This window comes from Gallinula chloropus (assembly GCF_964237585.1).
Source record: "Gallinula chloropus genome assembly, chromosome: 1".
NCBI classification, from domain to species: domain Eukaryota; kingdom Metazoa; phylum Chordata; class Aves; order Gruiformes; family Rallidae; genus Gallinula; species Gallinula chloropus.
In genome coordinates, this window is record NC_140085.1 from 121,674,998 (window position 1) to 121,691,578 (window position 16,581).

The following is a 16,581-nucleotide window of genomic DNA, read 5'->3' on the forward strand; positions in this document are numbered from 1 at the left end:
TCAAACTGCTAGCACTGTATCTTGCCTTTGCTTATAAGAAGTATAGGAAATTTCTTCTATATCTAAGTCAATTAAATATTCAATGTAGTGAGCATTCATATAATTTCTGAAAACTGTAACATATGTATTATTTTATTCCAAATAATTTGTTCTAAAACCATCAGTAACACATTACCAGGCACCCATCTGGCTTGACAATAACCTAGCAAGTACAAAGATGAGACTGATACAGCTACCCCTTTAGGAGATGATTCTCCCCACCTACTCTGCTCTCCTGGAGTACTGTGTCCAGCTCTTAGGTCCCCAGTACAAGTAAAGAAGAACATGGACCAATTGAAGCAAGTCCAGAGGTGGGTCATGGAGATGACCAGAGGACTACAGCACCTCTCCTATGAGAACAGGCTTAGCAAACCCAGCTCTCTCAGCCTGGAGAAGAGAATGCTCCAGGGAGACCTTATTGCAACCTTCCAATATCTAAAGGAGCAGGTGGGGGGTAGGGGGAGCTCACTACAAGAAAACTGGAGGAGGACTCTACCAGGTCAGGTAACGATAGGACATAGGGCATTAGCTTTAAACAGAAAGAGAGTAGATTTAGATTAGATATAAGGGAGAAATTCTTCCCTGTGAGGGCGGTGAGGCCCTGGCACAGGCTGCCCAGAGAAGCTGTGGCTGCCCCCTCCCTGGCAGTGTCCAAGGCCAGGCTGGATGGGGCTTTGGGCAACCTGGGCTAGTGGAGGGTGTCCCTGCCCATGGCAGGGGGGTGGAACTACATGGGTTTGAGGTCCCTTCTAACCTGAACTGTTTTATGATAAGCATCCAAATTACAGATTTATACTGCTAAACAATAAATTAAGACAACTGCAGAAACTTCACCTAAATAAGAAGTCAGTGCTCTGCATTTGGGCATTTTGAATTGTAAAATAATGCACATGATAAAAAACCCACCACCAAAACTTACTTGCTGTGACAGTGCAATAGCAAATCAATGATAAACGTCTGCCATGCCTTTTCTTTACTGAGGGCATCCAGTGCCGTTGGAATCAAAGCAAAACACAGTGTCATCACCTCTAATGCTTCACAGCAAACTTGTTCATCTTCCATGTCTGGTTCATTTCCTGCATTTGTCTGAAAATAAAGAACACAGTACAAAGTGGGTATAGAAAAATCCCAAGAAGCCAAACTGCCTCCAAGGTATACACACTAAATACAAACACAACCCAAAATTTGTATGCTGAGTGATTATCAGTGCCAAGTATTTTATGCACTCAACTCAAATGTGATTCAAAGTACTATGTGGGATGACCTGAACTTCCAGTGCTGTTCTTCTCAAAGGACAATTCTAACCATGAGCTTGAGGAGCCAGAAGCTAAATAGGAAGCTCGCAGGCAAAAGTTGCATCAACTAGTATTGTTGGGTTTTTTAGCTGGTTTGTATTTGGGTTTTATTTCTAAATTCTTAAATAAGTTGTTTAACTACTCAGAACCTGGAGTGTAAAGCTTTGGAAACAGTATTTAGACCGAGAAATGCTGTAGTGCTGTGTAACTCAAAAGAGTCCAAATTTACAAAGCTTTGATATCCACAACTTACTTGACCAAAAGCTTCCAGAATTTATTTAGCACATCAACCATTTTTCAGAAACATGAAACAACTGAACCTGATTGCAAACACAACTCCCATGGTGACTTTTGAAATATGGAAGGACAGTTTTTCTAATTGGTACATAGGTTAGCTGTTCAACTAAACACTTGAAACCAGCAAGTTGATTTCGCACTTGCCCAAACAATTACTTTGATAATACAAGCAACTCTTCTCCATCTAAGCCAAAATAAATTAGCTTGAAGAAACTGAATGTCATCAGCAATCACGGCTGCAGGTTAGCACCATTAACCAGTGTTTTATACATGGAAACGTATAATTAGGCAGATTACAATTTAGTTAGCTCTTCTGCATCATAAACAGCAGCAGCAGAGGACAATGTATGTCTCAGCCTGGCAACAGACATTATTTTGTCTTTGTACAACAGTTAAAAATCAGAGACAGGCACTATCATGGCAGCGGGAGGATATGGTAATTCTGACACATCTTGAGATAAGAAAGCAGAAGCAGAAGGCTTCCAACAAGTTCAGGACTGCACCTGCTCTGCACTGAAGCTGTTTACAAAAGGGAAGTTATTTCTGCATGGATGCAGGGATCCAGTAGAAAGGCAATGTACATTTTACACTCAACAAAATAGTTCCCTACACTCAGACACCCAAGAGCAGCCAGATCTGTGCAAGCAGCAGACTTGCAGCTCTTCAGAGGGCTAAGGGCCTCATCTGAGCTAATAAAGAAATGGTGGTTTGACACCCTTGAAAGTCACGTGCAGTCTTCTTCAACCACTAAGAGACTCCAAAACAAATTTTTTAAGGCAGGAGGCAGAAGAAACTCCATAAATATTACGCTCCTAAAATAATTTATCTTGACTTTCAAGTTTAATTGAATTCAGCAGTTAAGTTCAGAAGCTTCTTAAAGTGCTCGGAACATTCTTTCAGAAGTCATACTTGATGGGGCTACTCTGAAGTGCCTCTTAAAAACCCATTTACCATAGCTGCCTTTGATGTTTTTAGGAGTCCTAATGTGTCGTTCCTGATTCCACAAAAACCAGTCTGCTTTTGTTCTTAAACTAACATTTAATGATAACTCTATACCCGCACTTAGCAAAATGCTCCTATGATCTACGAGTTAAAAGTCTGAGGTTTAGTGGTCAACTTCAAAAACTGAAAGCATTTTTCATAAAATACTTTTCCCTTAAAGCCAGTGTTTGCCAGCCACCAGCACATTCAATCTTTATAAAACTACCACTGGAGCTACTTCCTCTCATCTATAACCAAACACAATTGCCTTAAATTAACACCTCATTTCTTGCATCATATTCCTCTATTTCTGACATACTTTCCTACCTTTTAATATTTTAACAGTGTACTTTATTTCTCCTTATTACACCTGCAATTTCTTCCTATTTTTTGTTTCCAATATTTCCCTTCAATTTTTATTTCCCTTTTGCCTAGCCTAAGCCAAATGCACCTGCCAATTCTTAAAAATATTATTACAAATGTCAATATAAGTGTCAATAAGAATAAAGAAAACTCACACAAACCAACTTTGAAGAATGACTGATAACGCACAGCTTAAATCTCACCCATTTTAAAAATTCAATTGTTTGAGAGATTTTTAGGAAACTTAACTGTGCAATTTTCACCCAGAAAAATATCAGAAAAGATTTAGGTATATTTTCTCTTAGGCATATTTTCTCTAGTGTAGCACTGTTCTTAGAACACCAGATGTATCAATATACGAGCACAGTTTCATGTGCTCAGGCTGTCATACTAAAATACATTATATATGCAAACTTTACTACCTAAAAATCCACCTCAAACCCCTTAAAAAACTCTGAATCAACCAAAGAACTCCCAACTTATTTCACTAAGAAGCTATTCTCACAGCAAGAGAAGCAAAGGCCATTATACCACTGCAGAAAGTAAATGGGAAGCCATTGCATTTTGCTGATGTAAATATTTTTCCTCTAATTGATCATTTAAGCACAACAGCTAATATACCAAGGATAAAACCTTCCTTTCCATTTTACTGCCTGACAAGTATTGATGAGCACTAAACTTGATTTTATAAGAACAAGAGATGATGTTTAAGGAACCAACAAAATAAAAGAAAAAATTTAAAAAATCCCTGTCAAAATACAGGTTACTATTTCCTGTAACCATACACAACATTCATTAAACACAAGGTGTGTGACAACACACTAATATATGACCCCCATCTCCAAACTACCTGTAAATCACACATGAAACCATGAAGATGGTTTATGTATCGACATAATAAGAGAGAAAAAGCCACACAGGATTAGATTTGCCAGTGTTTCAGTGCTCATTTTGGAACAATTAGCTCACTTCGCATTCTACAGTGCACATCTGCTTTAAATTAACTTGTGTAGACCAGACCTTTTAAACTTGGAGACTAGTAAAATGAGTGTGGCAAGAAGTGCTTACTTCTTATATGTTGATATGGAATTTCACCAGGCTGAAAACGCGTTACGGCAGCTTACAGAACTGGTACATTCTTGAACTAACACCAGACTCAAGTCACAATTAAGCAGTTACAAAGAAAAGGAACATTGAATAAAAAAATTTAACTGTGGTATGGCTAATAACAGATCATACCAGACTCCAAAACACATCATCACCATGGTAGCTACCTAAAGCACATCAAACTCTCAGCCTGACTTGGCTGACACTGCCCTTTTTGTAAACAAAGGAACAGTTATAGAAAAGAAGTTGCTTAGGAACTCTTACCTTTTCATAGATTTTACTTATTTCCTCATTTGAGCTGAAAACCAGTTGAACTGACCCACAACCTGATGCCCACACAATTTTTTGTACTGCCCTAATAACACAAATATCAGGGATGTATTTTGAAGCCTGAAAAAAAAAAAGAGAAATAAACCAAGGCAACATTAAATTGCAGTTGCAAATAACATTACAATTTATTCCAAATCCTCACAAATGTATTTTATAGAAAGTTTAGCATTTAACAAAGAATTCTACCACAATTATGTATCCTAAAAAACATTTGTACTTCATGTAGTATTTCTTTTTTTATATATAAAGCAGTGTGCATTTAAAATATATTACAGAATCTTATAATGCTACAAGCCCCAGGAATTACAAGAAAGCAAACATTTTTGATAAAAAATTAACAACTCAGCAATTCAGAGTCAGATTTAGCAGAAACTACCAACTTCAATGCTAAAACATTCTTTATTTGTGGAAAAGAAACCAACAAACCCCCAAACACGCACCTAGAAGGCAGCCAGCCTCTTACATAATGTAACAAGTTGAAGTTATTTTAGGCTTTGTACCCCCACGATACTTATTGTCCTGATGGCTAGATGAACAAATGCTTATCAAGTATATGATTAATATATAAAGGGAATCATTCTATATTCAAGGCACACAGGGTTTAAAATCAGTAAGAGCACAGGCAATACACCTTACAAATGCAGAATTACTACTCAGCATTTTGGTCTGAGTTAACATCCAATAGTTGCTACTGATACACATACACATTACTGCCCTTATTTGTAACCTGCATCAACATGCTTTCAAAAAAACCTCCAAAACTATCTGGAGACTATAATCCAAGTGGAACTGTCCAATAATTGGGCACTCTTTAAAAGCAGATAGTAGAAAGTTCTCAAAAACTTAAAATCACACTTTTCTAATGCTCAGACTTTTAAAAAATAAATAAGAGACTTTAAGAAGCTCATTAATTGAGCTAGCTGCATCAAAAAATCTGAACAATGCATATTTTTTTCTACTGATGTGAACTCACGTTCAGATTGGATGTTAGGAAAAATTTTTTCACTGCAAGAGTTGTCAGGGCCTGGAACAGGCTGCCCAGGGAGGGGGTTGAGTCACCATCCCTGGGTGTGTTTTTAAAAAAAAGGGTAGATGAGGTGCTCAGGGATATGGTTTAGCTTAGGACAGGAACGGTTGGACTCGATTTTATAGGTCTTTTTCAACCTTGTAATTCTGTGATTAACAGCCACTACAAGAAAAATAATAGGTATTTCACCTTTGTCACAAGCAAAGCAACCTTACAGTAACAGCATCACAACAAAAAATTGTCACAGAAAAAGAACCTTTTCTTTTTTAATCACATTATAGTTTTAAAATCTTGATGTATCTAAATATTTCTAAAAAGGTGCAAGATTTCTTTCCAGGCAGCAATCTTCTGTCTGGCCCATAGAAACCACATCAATTTTTTTTTAAAAATTGCAAGGTCAGTTGGAATAAAAGTCTTTGACCATCAAAACACTGAAAGAAAATATTCAAAAGCAAACTACAACACATCTGAAATTTAGATCTACAGCAGTTTTCCTTATTTCAGAAAATTATAGACAAAACTTTAAGTTATACTGTGTATCCTCTTACAAAACAGATTCGGATTTTGTTTGCTTTGATGTGTCTGGTGAAAAAGGTATCTATTAGAAGACGTCTGGAAAGGAGGAAGGCACAATTAAAAACCTTTCTCCATACCTCACCTCAGAAGACATTTCCTCTGTGGAAGGAAGTTAATAACATCAGAGTTAATTGTCTGGTTTTACACATAGAATCACCTACAGATGCAACACTGCTACTAATGGAAGGCAGACTGTTGGGTTGCAGTCTTGTACCTTCTTCAGATACTGCTCTTTCTTCAGAAGAAGTAGTGTACTTTTCAACATTGCTATGATAATACAAGGCTACTTATATTTAGATAGCTCAGGATGTTTTGCAGATAGTTTTGTAGAGATTCTATAGTATGTAGAAAACCAGAATTCACTTTTTCATGCTGGAACCTCAGGGATCCAATTCACCATGGAGAAGGAATTTCAGTAGCTCAGATTTTAGCTTCTGCTGAATTCAGCAGAATTCACTAATGCATTCACTAACATTATGAATAATTCCAAACTAGGTTTGGTCACACCATACAGCATCATAGGGTACAAGACTTAAATTTGCAAAACACATTGCACACCCTACCAAGTTCCACAATCAATTTTTTCACTTATATCATTAACACTTTTTCATGATATGAAGATACTCTACCAATTACCTGAGACCCTTACCATAGAATATTTTGGGTTGGAAGGGACCTTAAAGCCCATCTAGCTCCACCCCCACCACAGGCAGGGACACCCTCCACTAGAGCCATCCAACCTGGCCTTGAGCACTGCCAGGGAGGGGGCAGCCACAGCTTCTCTGGGCAGCCTGTGCCAGGGCCTCAGAGAGACAGAATTTCTTCCAAATACCTAATCTAAACTTACCCTCTGTCAGCTTAAGGCCGTTACCCCTTGCCCTGTCACTACATGCCCTTGTAAACAGTCCCTCTCCAGCTTTTGAAAGCATTTCGAAATCTTTCAGCATTTAAAATTACACTCAATAGTTAAAAACGTTGTCCCCTCTGCTGTGTTTCTCTTCAGAAAGAGAATGTTACTCAGAAACCAAAACTTCTAAGACCAAAAAAAGAAGAAAGTATCACAAAAATGTTTTCAAAACGCCCATTAACTTCTTTGAATCTGTTACATCAAGTTTCTAAAATTCTCATCTAAGTGTAACAATATTCACAATCCATTAAAGAGTTGGTACAGAAACTGCCAGGTTCACTTAAGCCTCTTTATGCTGCTAGACACCGAATTTCATACCTGCACAGGGAAACAATTCATTAAATACTTTTAGTCAGTTAACAGCTTATGAACCATAAGCATTACCTAAAATGTTTCTTGACATTTTAGAAGGAAAATCCATGAAAGAAATAAATTTAAGGGTTAAAAAAAAGAGATACTAGAGGGAAAAAAAAAGGTGATACAGAAAGGAATTCACTAACCTCATCAGATATTTGCTGTGCAAGGCGTATTGCTACATTTCTTAGCATGCATTCTGAAGTTGGATTAGGAATGTTTTGTAGGGCATTCTGTAGCACCACTGCCTGGTCATGTGTAGCCTGGTTTATCTGGAAGAAAGTTATTTTGGATGCTTATTTTTACATGGAAAAAAGAAAGCAAGACGACACATCTGAAGGCACTGTATCATACAGTGTATGATCACAGAGTAAAGGTAGTGGAGTGGCACTTGCTCAAAACTACTCAGGCTTGGGGGGTTGTCTATTGATCAGACTATTTCAATTAACAGAACATTTAGCCTTACAACTCCTCCACTTTCCTTTGTGTTGATGGAAAGAAAGTGTTTCCTAAAACAATAGGTCTCCCTCTGTATTAGCTAATAGTGTCCAGAAAGAACACAGTTGCAGTGTTGATTATGGTTAAGGACATTTTAAACATTTGCATTACAGCAATATTGAAGAATTCTGTTCTGGATGATCCCTCCTTTTCTTTAACAGCAGCAAGAGTTTTTAATCTTTCCTATATTGGTTTGAACATGGAGTTCCGTCTCAGTGGGCTGAGTGGGCAAATCTGAAATGGTTCTTCTCAGACAAACTCGCATGAAAAGACTGTGTGCCGTCATTAGAAGTTACATCTTCTTGTACAGAAGAGTTTCTTCATTTTCATCCAAACACACCCCCTGCCCCATCTCAAATGGCGCTCAAAAGACACACTGTGAAGCTGTTCTGTAACACCTGGTGCTGGTTGTATCCCTTTGCTTTGTCAGCTTCACCAAGATACCTGATTCAGGGAGCGAAATTACAGAACTCCCACTTAAGACTGTAACAGAGCAGACAAAATCTTGACCCACAACATATTTGCCCCTATGTACAAAAACTACCTAGCCATATTGAACATGTACCACATCTACAACTATATACACATGAGATCACAGCTCAGAACACCTACGGTACATTTTCCTTTCCCAATTAAGAAATCTTAGTGTAGGACACCTTTCAACTATCACCACTTAACTCTGCAATGTACCCAGCTGTTATCTGCAAGAATTCTCTACAAGCAATGGACAGAATCAGGAATCTAGCAAGCCAAAGACATAGTTTTATGTAGAAAAAGGGCAGGCATGACTTAACATAAGTCCCGTTGTTTTCTGCTCTAATCATAACTAGAAGATACAAGAAATACAGAGACACATCGTTCAGACTCAGTAGCTCAAGAGACTCAGAATTTACATCTATAGGATAGATGTACTTGAAAATCAGAAGTCACCTGTACTGACAGTCATGAAAACCACTGAAAATCATCTATAGAGCAGGTGGATCTCACACCTAACTTTTTCTACAGCCAACACCAAACAGGATTAGTTCAGTAAGTTGATCTCTCTTTTTACAGTCATCAGACATTATCTACCATGAGTTCTTGAGATGTGACTCACTCAAAGAGATTGTCAGTGGAGAGTGGACAGATGTTGCTGCAGAGAATATAAAAACCAGAGCACATTGCTATTTGCATCAAGGAAGAGTTATATTACCGGTGAAATTGTACTTGTGCCTTCCACAACTGGCTGACAAGCTTCTGCCACAGCTCGAACATGGCCATATCCAATTGCTGTTAGCAATAACTTGGCTATTTTTAGAGCGTTAAGGTAGGCACCCCTTCGAGTTTCCATATCTGCATTTGGCAGGAAGTTGTTTCTAGTCAGCATGCTCAATACAAGAGGCAAGCCACCACTTTTTAGGAAGTTGTATTGGAAGTCACTGGCATCTTCTCCCAGAGGTGCACTGGCAGGCATTAGCAAGGCATAAACTACCTGTAGACCAAAATATAGAGTTAATCAACAGAAATGCACTAACTTGCATATAGATGACTGAACATAAGACTATGCTGGAATACTATTTAAGCAATGCTTTGGCAGCACTGGACATACACTTGTTTATTCCAGTCAACTCTCAAATGTTTTCAACTGTTAATTTCAAACCAAAATTTAATTTTAGGGTTCCACAATGTTACAGAAATGACTGCCAAAGACAGAGTTGAAGATTTTTAAATAACAGGCAAAGCATCACAAACCTCTGTTAGATACAGCACTTGTGAGGCAGAAGGACCAAAGAATAAAGAATCAAGGGATGGACTAAGGCTGCTTTCTCCAAGCTTTGCATGATCTAAACAAATAGCTCTTAGTTTCTCAACCGTAGTGTTATCTGCAATAAAAACACAACTTATAAATATTTTGTAACACAGCTACTTCAGAACAAGACAGAAATATTTACAATTATAAATCTGAAAAATTTTAAGTGTATCTGAAATGCTGCAAAAAATGTAACAGAGAGACAAAGTCGGCCTATGAAGCATTCTGCAATGATTATTTGTCAGTACAGAAGAGATTCCATTACAGTTCACTTCAAAATATGATGCTTCTCCCCACTTCACTGCACTGTGGCACTTGAGCCCAGTACCAACCTCAAACTGTGCAACTTTGTAAGACAACACAGAACTATTTGGGAAATGCATACAATCCTAACTAGGATAACACTCATGGATTACAGTATCAAAAAATAACCAGAAAGTGGAAAATACTTCCCACTTTCGTTTTTTTTATATAACAGGGGAGAAATTCTTATACAGGATATTACAAGATAAAACAGAATAAAATTAAATTTTACCTGGTGGCATGAGCTTCATAAGAACACGTGCTCCATCTCTAAGAGGTGGCATATTTAAGCTACTGCCCAAGTCTGCAACTTGCCAAAGAAAAGAGATGTATCGAGGATGCAGTGACATGATCTTTAAGAGAATTAAAAACAAGCCACCACAGAGAAATTGTTAGTTAAAGTCAAAGTATAGGGATAAAATGCTTCTAAACTGTTCATTTCAGAAACAAAGCATATGCTTACCACTCCAGGCAAACAGCTTTCAACTTCTGGATTTGGACCATCGCTGTAGTGATTGCCATGGTTGCCCGGAGAACCAGTTGAAGAGTCAGAAGAACTATCTGGACTTGAGGGCATATTAGAATTTATCTGTGTAAGCTTAGCTGTAATTAGCTGAAAAACACAATCATAGTTTTAATACTATGCAAAAATGAGGACTCTACTAAATAAGCATCTGATAAAATGTTAATGGCATAATAGAAGGGAGAGGAATTGGACTATTTCACAAGAATAAGTGATCCCATGCATGGTATTTTTCAAGCCTTTACAAAAGGGAAGCAGCATCTGGACTGCCATAGATAATCCACCTGCAACACTTACCGTTTTATCTTTGAGATTCAACTGCCCAATTAACTTTCTGTCGTCCGCAGGGTCCACCAGCTCGCCGCCGATGAACAGCTCTACTTTGGTATGCGCGCTGTTGGCTTTGATACGGTTGAGAATACAGCGCCGCACCTGGCCAATCGTGTCGTTCGTGTGGGACCAGATGTCCAAATCCTCCACCTGCCGCCCTTGGTTTGGGAAACGAACCACCAGTGTGATATGTTTACCACGGAAAGCTCTGAAAAGAAACAAACCACATCAAGTTGGCTTTGGCCTTGTGAAACACTTTGGTTTTCCCCCCCCCGACACATGTTATGTTGCAGATACTTCAACGTCCAATCCTCATGTATGGTGGTATGCTCCAGCATGAGATTACTTCTGTGAAAGCACCAGCAACTGTGCAAACACAGCACACAGAGAAACTTCCAAGAAGCCACAAGTGCATGAAACACACTGTCAACTTTACAGTCAAGTTGGGAACACTGACAGAATTTTTAAAAGTTTCTTATGAGTTTATTGGATCCTTTCTCTTGCTTGTGATTTCCTGAGCAAAACGCACAAACGAAGCTCAGACTGGCAACTGTGTTTTAGTAAAAAGACAACTCTCTTAAATACACCGAGATCAGGAAAAAACATCAGGTCATATCATCTTAATGGCTTCTGTCAAAAGCCGTTAATACTTTTGTATTAGATTTCCAATTTTAAAAATAAAAAATGCTTTTTAAAAATTCAGAGATGTGGAAAAAAAGCAGCAGCATTTTCACACCAGCAGTGATGGCACTCTACCCAATGGCAGGGAACTTATGAGGAAACATGTGCCCAGATGAGCCACAAAGTAATCCCATGTAACACAAGGAGGCCAAAATTCCTCACGAAAGCTCCTCACTAACAAGACCTGTGAAAAAGTCTAATTGAGTAAGCAGCCCATGTAAAAAAAGATGTACCTGCAATCAACAAAACTTACTGAGGATGAAGCAATCAATATATACAACGAAAATGTTGTAGAAGCACTGAAAATTACTGACACATCATAGAAAACACCGATCTCTTCAATTTTCTCAACCAAAAGGGCATTTAAAGTAAAGAGACAACAAACCCCACTCTGTCTAAAAAAATGGTAGCTGCATCATAAATCTGTAGCAACCTCAGTGTATTCCGCATGCAGTTTTGAGACCTTTCACTCACACACAGAGCAGCTACTAATACTGGAACATTTAAGTAGTTTTCTGGTCTGCTTTCCTCCCTTCAGGACATTAAAGCATTTCATTTGTGGAAACATCAACACACCATTGGATGTGTTTCCTTTTTCTTTGTACCAAATACAGAGTTAAAGAAGGAACAGCTATGATGTAAACTAAGTTTTTACTCAAGGTCAAGTATAAGAAGGATTAAAGACATTCAGAAAATAAACATACTTCAAAGTGCTGTTCTCCTCTTCCCCTTTTTATTTGCACAGAATATTTAACGTAAGAGATAATTCTAAATTTAAGCTTGCAAAGTAAGATTAGAACCTCTGTAAACAACTCTGGAAGATACATTAACAACATGGGATTCGTGAGACAGAACTATGAACAACAAAGGAGATTTGCCCATGCTAATTTAAAGGAAGGCATTGCTTTTAAATAACTATTGAGCAAAACCAGAAACAAATCCAAAACCACCTAGCCACAAGGTATGTTGTGCTAGATATAGAACAAAGCAACAGAAGCAAGTTTATCCTCAGGTCTCCTCACCTATCACACATGCTTGTAGTTGTCTGATAGTTCAAAGCACTATTTGGTTTTTTCCTTACTGTTTCATATATTAGCAGACAAAACAGAAATTTGAAACTGTAAATACATTCCCTAAATAGAAATTTTTCATAATGTAAAAGTCACAGAGACAGTAGCAGTATTTTAGTTAACAGCAATCAGTATCACAGCAGTGCATCTTTACACTTACCTCGACATAGGTAGAATAGTTCTCTCTTCATGGTAATCACTGTCACATTCGTTTATGTACTCTCTTAATACAGTCAACACTCTCACCATTCGTATTGCTTCTTGTCTTGCACAGTTGATACTATCTTTATCTCCATCCAACACACATAACGTATCATAGGAGGCTTTTAGACGATCAAAACAGGACTGAATGAAGTCTTCATGAATCACTACCTAATTACATTAAAAAAATGGTGCAATTACAAGAAATATTAAAGTTTCAGAAGGACAATCCAATGGTAGAAGTAAACCAAAACAAAATCAAGTTAAGTTACTCTACATAGCTCTTTTATTCCACTTCTGCATAAACTCCAATTGATAAATTGATCTAATTTGGCATGCACCTTAAAATCTTACATGTCATCAGTAGCTGTATCTGTACAGTGGAAACTGTTCCTCCAATAGAAAAAGTGAAAGTTTGCACAGAGAATAGTAGATTCGACTCTCTCTTCTTCATTTCCTCAAACTATTTTAAAGAATCATTAGCTAGACTACAGGTTAATTAGCTACAGGTTAACTTACTTTACACAGAGAACACTTACAGAACAACTATTCCTCATGCCTCTCTGCCAATCACAGAACTCAGTTCCATATGCACTTTTTTCCTGCATGAACTCAGAAATGCATATAAAAATACCAGACTCAGTATAGTACCAGCTGCAGCGAATCTCTTCCTTCTGCCTGGTACCCAACATCTCCTTGCTCCTGACCTACACTAATGCACAACCTGTAGCATCACTGTACACCGTCTGCTGCCGTGTCTCCAGGTAGTAGTGTGCAACAGAGGCAGCCACAGCTATAGCAGTAAAGCACAGTCCAGTAGCCACTTGGCTTTTCTCAGAGGCAGCTCAGGAGCAGAGGAGTTACCAGCAGACAAACAAAATACTTGTGTGCATGTTCAATAAACCCAACACATCCTGAAGTATCGAATCTAACCACGTACAGATGGACCGATCTATGCATGCTGAGTAAGCCCAGACCTAGAGTAAGAAAGCAAAGCACAGCCCATCTGCTGCTACAGTATGATATTACTTGAATGGCTGTAAATGTACTACCTAGAGCAGCTGTGCTGTATTTAGCAGACTGACAGCTCTGAAGACCCTACATGTTTCTGAGGACAAGTATGAAAATCAGAATTTTAAGAACTACAAGTGGCAAGCTACCAACTGAGAGATTGTTTGGGGGACAACATTCCCCTCAAATTTATGAAATCTCAACAGCTCACTTCCTCTGACCTTTTAGAAACTCATTATCTCTTCCCTCAGTCCTCTGAAACACAGCTCCCAGCAAATATTAACGTAGGGAGAAAATAGCTGGTTTGCTAAAGCTCAGCTTGACCATTATATGGAAACTCTGTGACCCTTTGTAAGGGACATGACATAAAAAAAAGATTAGATTAGCATGTGACAACACTCAGACTCATTCATCCAGTGAACATACTAGAACAAGGAAGTACCACAGAGCACATCACTTTAATATGAATTTATCAACATTCAGTTTGCAAATACCAGAAAAAACTCTTAATCCTGTATCTCCCCAGAACGTGATGGCTGAAGTCAGGAGAATACCCTCTAAACCACAAAAACTATTTCCTGTTCTAGAAGCTCTCAAATATAAAAATATCACCAAATTCAATTTTATCACTGTTTTACTGCCATATTATGTCCCAGTTTTCTTGTTGCTTGGTTGGCTTTTTACCTGATTAACTTGTAACCTTGGGCCAAGATTAGTATAGATCTCTTTAAGAAGATCTATTGCTCTGTTTGCAATGTCGTCATTTCCCTGAATCACAACCTAGCATAGTAAAAAAAAGAAAAAAAAAAAAGAAAGAAGCAGCATTAGAACACCTTAAAACTTTCTGGTATAAAGTTTAGTGACAGAACAACTACTTAAGTATTTTGACACAACAGTATGTCTAATTATTTTGAGGTCAAAGTGACTAAAATGCTGTTGCAAAGTAGAATCAATACAACTTACACTAAGGTTAATTATCTAAAAGTCAAAATTAAGAATTAACTGATTTAAAGAAGTTCAGAGTTAGCAAAAAAACCCCAAAGCTTTATGAACCACATAGAAGTTGTGTTTATGTTTCGAACTTCACATTTCACTAGTTTCAGAGAGTCAGACAGCTATTTTTTCAGATGCTTGAACAACCTACGTCAAAGATTTAAAACCAGAATTTTAAAGTATTTAAATGGATGTGAGTGGGTGGAAAGGGGACAGGGAAACAAGTTCTGGTTCTAACCTGATAATCTAAACTTTAATTACTAGGCACCAGGTCTGAAAGCAGCCCTTAAAGACAACCCCAGAACGATGCTGAGCTGAAGCTTCGTTGGCTGGGCACATCCAGGGAAGCTGATTCCCACCACAAGCTCTTCAACATTATGCGGGCGCTTCTTACAAAGCACCGTGTGAAAACCTCTCCGTATCTCGGCCCCAGCCAAGCTGACTGAAGGCTGCTGCTTTATCTGTGGCACATTTTACAACACACGGCCACAACAATCATGTCAGGGCATGCTACTGGGGGTTCTAACACAGCTCTTGGAAACTACAAACACTCTGAAAAAATTAATCAGTAAATTAGATGCTGGTGCTTTTCACCAATAGATCTGGCAGGCTTCAGAAAGCTACAATCTTCTCACTGAAAAACCAGAACCATGCTTAAGCAAAAGGTGGTGGATTTAAGAGAAAGAATCAGACCAGCAATCATTTGTTCTGATCTAGAATTATTCCGTTTAGCATACCAGAATGAATGACATGAACCTGCTCATGAAGTGTACAAAACAAAGTTTAATTCTAGTGTGCATGTGAGAGATAGAAACCCTACAGATAGTTCACTTGGAACAATTCTTCCTTTAGGCAATTTTTAATTTCATGTGAATACACAAACGTAGATGATGTTTCAAAAAACTTTCAACTAAACATCAGTCTGCAAATTTACCAACTTGCATACTTGCTGGGAAGACAGCAGAATCAGTATCCATGCATTTAGCCTGAAAACACAGCTTTTGTAATCCCAGTCTGTAATAAATTACACATTCCTAAAAATGTAAAAGGAGACTGAGAAAGACTTTGCAGTTAACTTTTCAGATGTTTCCTCCAATTAACTTACCCTCCAAAGGTAGTCTAATCCTATTAATTCCAGATCATCCATCATATAGGCTCGCCTCTTTGCTACTAGCTTTCCTTCTCGACAGTTCACAGCTTTGAAGAAACGTTCAAAACATTTCATTCCATTTTCTGTTAATAGGGAAGGATCCAGCTGAAGCACATTATTTTCAAAGAAGTCCTTATTAATGTCAGGGTCTAAGTCTGGTTCATCCCCCATTAGTTTGGAATACCATTTAAAACAGGCTTCGCGATCACAAAGATAAACTGCATTTTCAGCTAAACACTTCCATATTTGCTTCGCCTGAGGGGCACAGAGCCACAGCTGACCATCCTTCAACAAAAATCTTGAGCAAAACAAAAAGACAATTAACAGCACTGTCTAATAGACATCTAGAGTTACAATTCAGTAAAAAGTACAGGCAAAGATGTAAAATATGCACATAACACATATACAGATTGTAAGTATAACCCTGAAAAATTTATTTACATCATCAGCCCACTCATAATTAGTCCCACCATTTCTTAGTAAGTTTGAATTGAGCAAGACCTCACAGTCCAAACAAAAAGGGAGTAAAATTTGGCAAAAGAAGTTTTATACAAAAATATCAAGTACTGTTTACGTATTATATACAACCAAATGCACATTCCCTAATGCAAACCATTTAGCTTAAAAGTCAGGTCACAACATACTAGATTAAATTAATTGAGTAATCATTCACTATGTTTCATCATTCACTTTAGCAAAATCACAAGGTAAGGTATCAATTCCATGGAACAGAACAAGCAGAAGTCAACAAACTGG

At 37.9% G+C, this 16,581-nt stretch overlaps 1 protein-coding gene across 1 annotated transcript in view; it reads right to left on the minus strand.

The window, feature by feature from the left end:
- USP9X (ubiquitin specific peptidase 9 X-linked) overlaps nucleotides 1-16,581 on the minus strand; it is a gene marked incomplete at its 5' end in the record, with an annotated part of 84,234 nt that overhangs the window by 37,198 nt on the left and 30,455 nt on the right. The window contains 11 exons of the mRNA XM_084264237.1: nucleotides 959-1,125; nucleotides 4,347-4,472; nucleotides 7,423-7,548; nucleotides 8,967-9,241; nucleotides 9,502-9,636; nucleotides 10,099-10,219; nucleotides 10,330-10,479; nucleotides 10,687-10,927; nucleotides 12,631-12,842; nucleotides 14,367-14,462; nucleotides 15,781-16,123. Of these exons, the coding sequence (XP_084120363.1) occupies nucleotides 959-1,125; nucleotides 4,347-4,472; nucleotides 7,423-7,548; nucleotides 8,967-9,241; nucleotides 9,502-9,636; nucleotides 10,099-10,219; nucleotides 10,330-10,479; nucleotides 10,687-10,927; nucleotides 12,631-12,842; nucleotides 14,367-14,462; nucleotides 15,781-16,123 (1,992 nt within the window). The remainder of the gene's footprint in view (nucleotides 1-958; nucleotides 1,126-4,346; nucleotides 4,473-7,422; nucleotides 7,549-8,966; nucleotides 9,242-9,501; nucleotides 9,637-10,098; nucleotides 10,220-10,329; nucleotides 10,480-10,686; nucleotides 10,928-12,630; nucleotides 12,843-14,366; nucleotides 14,463-15,780; nucleotides 16,124-16,581) is intronic.